This window comes from Crinia signifera, chromosome 4 (genome assembly GCF_055691185.1).
Source record: "Crinia signifera chromosome 4, ASM5569118v1, whole genome shotgun sequence".
Taxonomy (NCBI): Eukaryota; Metazoa; Chordata; class Amphibia; order Anura; family Myobatrachidae; genus Crinia; species Crinia signifera.
Genome location: NC_139220.1, coordinates 86,680,367 through 86,686,366, shown reverse-complemented (window position 1 = coordinate 86,686,366; position 6,000 = coordinate 86,680,367). Strand labels below are relative to the sequence as shown.

At 44.1% G+C, this 6,000-nt stretch overlaps 1 protein-coding gene across 1 annotated transcript in view; it reads left to right on the top strand.

The window, feature by feature from the left end:
• The first annotated feature begins 422 nt into the window (after nucleotides 1-422).
• Nucleotides 423-6,000, top strand: part of GNPDA1 (glucosamine-6-phosphate deaminase 1) — a 39,690-nt gene continuing 34,112 nt past the window's right edge. Inside the window, exons 1-2 of the mRNA XM_083181934.1 lie at nucleotides 423-551; nucleotides 5,695-5,824. Coding sequence (XP_083038060.1) covers nucleotides 5,701-5,824 — 124 coding nt within the window. The 5' untranslated portion in view covers nucleotides 423-551; nucleotides 5,695-5,700. The remainder of the gene's footprint in view (nucleotides 552-5,694; nucleotides 5,825-6,000) is intronic.

Sequence of the window (6,000 nt, the reverse complement as noted above, 5' to 3'; positions counted from 1 at the left end):
AAGCAACAAAAATGATGATGAGAAGCATTGTCCTTAGCTGGTATAGGTGGACAATAAAGAACAAATTATACATACCCAAAAAATAAGTGAAAAAACTACGAAAAACTCCAGACAGGTTTTTTGTACGCAGGAGATAGCAAGCAACCTTCAAACAGGATGGTACCTAAAAAGTGCATATCACATCAAGGTCAGTAAAAAAAAATGTAACTTCTACTACGAACTGGACAAATTTCTTAACAAGGTAACAAATATCCTATAGTGGAGGTGGGCCATCCATTACACTGTTATGGCCAACATTCCACGTTTTCTGAAGTTCCAGTTTAGTATAAAGTACTGGAGTAAAGTTTAGATGGCCTGAATTCATACAGTATATAATATATATATATATATATATATGTTGTTTTTCACCCTGGAAGGCTGCTGCTGCTGCGTCAGCTGCCTATCCCCGAGGATCACGTGAGCAGTAGTCATATGACTGAGCAGCAGCAGTAGAGGAAGAATAGCAGCAGCGCATATACAGAGGCACTTGTTCCTGCAGACAGAGAGACCGGGTGAGTGTTGCATGCAGACTGCTTTCACTCATGCACTATGTAAGAAGCGTTCTGTATGTAACCTTCCTTGAAAGGCATGCATGACCTATTACGCCATGGCATAATTGTAGAACGCTGTGTATGTACTTGTGCAGTTCATCCTACATGTGTACATGGCACGTTCAGCCCAAGGGGTCAGCTGGGGTTGCTTCGTTTTCATATAGCTCAAGACTTCCAAAACAACTTGTAATAGTGTGTTCCTGGAGACATTTTTAATATTAAGTAGCACATTATACACAGTGTGGGTGATCTGCTGGCAGCTAGTAACATGTCTATGGCTATATCATTAGATGGGGTGTGGGTTGTTAGGTCGACAGGCAGCAAGGTCGACAGGACATTAGGTCGACACAAGCATTAGGTCGACATGGTCAAGGTCAAAAGTCAAAAGGTCACCTGGGGGGTTTTCAATGTTATTTTGACCCGAATGTCGGCACAGTCGACACGGATACAGTTTGAAGTGCACCGCATACCTTCGCATCACTCGCTTCACTAGCAATGCTTCAGGCACGGACGGTGGCTCGCTACGCTCAGCACACTATTTTATTCTCCCACAACGCACTAGCGGATGGTAGGGCATGTAATACCTCCTGTCGGCTAAAAAAACAGTGAAAACCCCCATGTTGACCTAATGCTTGTATCGACCTAGACCCATGTCGACTTTGTGGTGTGTTGACCTAGTTGCTGTAGACCTAATGACCATATCCCCATTAGATGAGCTACTGTGCAGCAGAGTGTGTGCTAGACCGTGGGCAAATCACAAGTGCTCAGCCTCAGAAGTTATTTGAGGTCATATTTTTGTAGGATGCTAAAGCGGTCCTGCTGGTTTAGCCTCTTATGAAAGGTAGATGTAACTGTCCTCACTGTATTAAAATGTTCCTATGATTGGGCAACACAATGTTTGCATAGAGCAGCATATGAGGGGCACTTATTTCCTGTATCTCTGTGTTCTCCAATCACTCATACTCATTGGTCGACCAAATAAAAATGCCGACATGGTTTAAATGTTGAATTGAATGTCAAATGGTCAACATTTTTTCATGAATTCAACTTGTTCATAACTTCATAGACCGGTCTGAACTCCGCAGTAGCTCGCCATCTGATTTGGCACTTAGAGTAAAATATTTACATGCCATAAATCGCAATCGATTTATCGCATGTAATTTAACTCCGGGGGGGACTCAAGAGAAATTGGATGCAGTGCAGCACCTATGATGTGCCACTGATGATCCGATTCTGATAGATCATATGTGCTGCCCATATGATCTACAGCTGGGGTAGCCAACCCTAGTCCTCAAGAGCTACCAACAGTGCATGTTTTCCAGGTCTCCTCACAGAATCACAAGTGAGCTAATTAGCTCCATCTGTGTATCTTTTAAAATGTGTCAGTGATTAATGAGTGCAGCTGTGCAGCAGCTAGGTTGTCTGGAAAATGTGAACTGTTGGTAGCTCTCGAGGGATAGGGTTGGCTACCACTGATCTACAGGATCCGATGTGATGCGCACAAAAATGCGCCTCAGATTGGACATAGGGATGCCAATCCTGGGGCATTTTTTCAATTCTGGGATTTGCACCCCTAGTTAGCAGGCATGCCCCTGTACTCACCCCGGCCGACCCACACATTTACTTACATTGGTGGGCGGGAGTGGAGGAAATATCAGTGAGTTCGGAGGTGCACGGTGCCCGTGGGTGCAAGCACCTCCTCAGCAGCAGGAGAAGAGGTGGGCGGTTGCAGGAGAAGGGGCGGGTGGTGGGCTAAGGGAGAAGTGGTGGGTGAAAGAGCGGGGGGCGGGGGCGAAGGAGAAGGTGTGGGGGGGGGGGGCTGAGACGCTGCCCGGCATGCGCAGTCTAATCTATTGTCTCCATCCATCGCAATCGGATTAAATCGGACCTGTGTATGGGGCCTTTACTTCATGATCCACATGGGCATAGAGTAATAGTCTTCTGAGTGCAGCAAGCCATGCGAGAGGACTCGGTACACTTATACGGTGTCCATGTGAACCTATCGTATATTGACATAGACGCACAAAAAAGTCATGGTGACTTGTTGACATTTTGATTGGGTTTGTATCTCAATATAATGCATGTCGCCATTTTGATGTCGGCCAGCAGTGGTTGGTATTTTGACTGTCGGGAAATCATACTGAACCCCCTCACAGTCACTACTCACTTTCAGGAGGAATTTAATAGTGTGACTTACAGTATGTTTATTTTTGTTTTTATGGAAAATAGAAGCACATGTTGGCTTTCCAGTGGGTTTTTATGTATGCGTGTCATATGGCAAATATACAAACAATAAAAAAACATAAATCTGAGCAGTCTCTTCCACTTGCAGTGTGTGTCTGTCACTGACTGTGCTAGTAGTAGCTTACTGTGAGAGTGCCACTTTTGTAACTGGAAAATCGTAGCACTCAAAGCACCCGTCTAATGGCATCCTAAGGCTGGTTACATACTGATTTTCGGAAAATGCAAGGGATGTCCAGTAAGATGGTTTGTTACTTTGGTTTGCTAAACCGAGGGTTTTTTTTTTATTTATTGTTTTGTAGCATGTGCTTAAAAAAGTATATTACTACCTGTTATACCTTTCTGGATTCAAGACCTTCTGTAATATAATCTAATAAAAGGACAGCTGACTCCTGATTGGAAACTGCTGAGGCTGCCCTATAAGAGTACAGCTTTTAATGAGAGAAAAGGGCACCTAGATGCTCTCCTCTCGCCTAGCCATTTCAGTTCCATTCATGATGGGTAATATAATGATAATAATTTTATTTACATAGCACTCTTTCTCCAATAGGACTCAAGGTGCTTAACAACAGAATATGAATGTAATACAGTACAGGAACACTGAAGTACAGAAAAAGCTTTTCATAAACAATGCTTAAGGGAATTAAGCAGATGCTTGAGTAAACCGGAAAGTCTTGAGTCTGTTTTTGAAGGATTCTCGAGTGGGGGTCTCTCGAACTGTGCGGGGAAGTGAGTTCAATAGAGTCGGAGCCGCATGGCTAAAAACTCGACCACCCCCCCCCCCCCCCCCCCCCAAATGAATTACGGGAGATCTTAGGTGCTGCTAAAAGTCTTTCATCTATAGATTGCAGTAATCGTATGGAAGAGTATGGAATCAGAAGCTGCTTCAGGTACCTTGGGCCTTGGTCATGTAGGGTTTTGAAACTCTGGCAGCTGTGTTTTGTACCAGCTGTAATCAGGGCAGTTCTTTTGTGGGGAGACCAAGGTAGAGGGCATTAGTGTTCATTCTAGCACCCCCTATCTTTGAAAACCCCTGCAGTTCCTGTTCCCTGTCTGGGGTGTCGCTGTCTGCTGTGGTGCTTGTAGCGCAGGTCTGGTTTGCATATCAATGCTGATATACAGACCACACTGTGCTACAAGCACTTCAGCAGACAGCGACACCCCAGGCAGGGAAGGGGAACTGCATGGGTTTTCAAAGATAGGGGGTGCTAGAATGAACACTAGGGCATTGCAGTAATCCAATCGAGATGATCTTCTTAGGGAATTAAGTGTTTGATTCTGGGTATGTTCCTCAAATGAAAAAAATGAGGATTTGATTGTGGCTGATATCTGATGTTTAAGTGTCAAGCCACTATCCAGTACTTGTATATTACAGCTGGCAACATTTAAATAGTAAAATTATGGATTTGTGATCTTCAAGAATGTCCAACTTTTATTTTTTTTCCTGAGTATGTGTGATTTTTTTTTTTTTTTAATTGACTCCAAAATCGCTCCCTGTAATAACAACAAATACAGCCGCTAATCAGACTTACTTCCAGACAGTTTTGACACCCAAATGCAATCACTCCCTAAGGGGTAAATTTACTAAGATGGAAGTTCTATTGAAGATGGAATGTTGCCCGTAGCAACCAGTCAGATTCAACTTTTTTATTTATTATTTAGCACCTTTTAGAAGATAATATAACTTAATTGGTTGTGATGGGCAACATCCCATCTTCAATATAACTCCCATCTTAAGGTACACTACTCCAATTTGGGACAATTTCACCCGATCTCAACAGATTGGGCTGAGAAATCGGCCCAAATTGTAGGTGTTTGATGGCCCCCCTTGGTTCCGATGCATGGTCCCGTGCACATCAGACCTAAGCTGGAGGTTGGACCTCCTGCTCGGCTCCTCTCCCAGTGGTGGGGAGCAGGGTCACATGCAATACATCCCATGTGAATGTAACGCATGCTCAGGGGGCGTTGGATTGGCCATACACCGCTGCAATACATTGCAGTAGTGTATGGCCACCTTAAGACTGTAACACTTAGGGGTAAAATTACGACAGGTTGAGTATCTCTTATCCAAAATGCTCGGGACCACGAGCATTCCAGATAAGGAATTTTTGTCCGGGTTTTGGAGTACATTTTTTTTAAACATACTTACCTGTTCCCTGGTGGTGCCCCGATGGTCCCTCGGCGTCCAAGGTGTCCCCCTGCATCCACGGCATGCCTTCAGCATCGTCTACGGCGTCTATAGCTGTCCCAGGAGTGCATTGCGCAAGTTCCCAGGAGTGCCGGTGACGCCACCACGTAATGCACTCCTGGGACCGCTGGGGATGCCGGAGAGGATGCTGAAATCCTGTTGTGGATGCCAGGGGGACTTGGTAAGTATAAAAAAAAAAAGGGTCGGGCGGACAAATTCAATAAAAAAAAAAATGTAATTATTCAAAAAAAAAAACACGTTTTTTGGAATAATTTGTTATGTTTGTTTTGGAATAATAGTGTATTTGTTCTAGAGCAATTCAAATGCAACTTCGAGCTACGCAGTGTTGTATGCATGATGCATCCTCACTGGCAACTGAATAGACAGACGTAACTTGGCTGTAGTGATACATTATGATGTATGTGGTGCTCAGGGAAGATGTGTCGCGAAAATTGTGGGTAATGCAGAGCTGTGCATAAGCAGAAACGCCAGTTTCCCAACAGCTTTTGCACCACGGATCTGGCTGGTACAGTCACCTGCTGATAATGATCCCCAAACCTGCGGATAGCAGATGCCAGCATTTGATGCATGCACTTATACATATTGGTGGATAAAACAGTTTAGATTTTTCTGATGCTATGTCCAATATATTCATGAAAATTCTTGTTATTGTAGTTAAAAATGAAACTTATCATACTGGATGATTATGACCAGGCTAGTGAGTGGGCTGCAAAATACATCCGAAATCGCATCATCCATTTCAAACCATGTGCTGAAAAATACTTTACCCTGGGACTTCCCACAGGTAAGCTCTATGCAGCCCTTTTGCTATTGTTTTGTTAATAATTGTGGTCTCCTGTACCGTAACAGTGGAAGCATGTCATCAGCAGAGATCCCCATCTGTTACTCACTGTCATTGTGTAGGAGAGAAGCTAAAGGTGGCCCACGCAGAGGGGAGGGAGATGACACGAGGCATGGGAC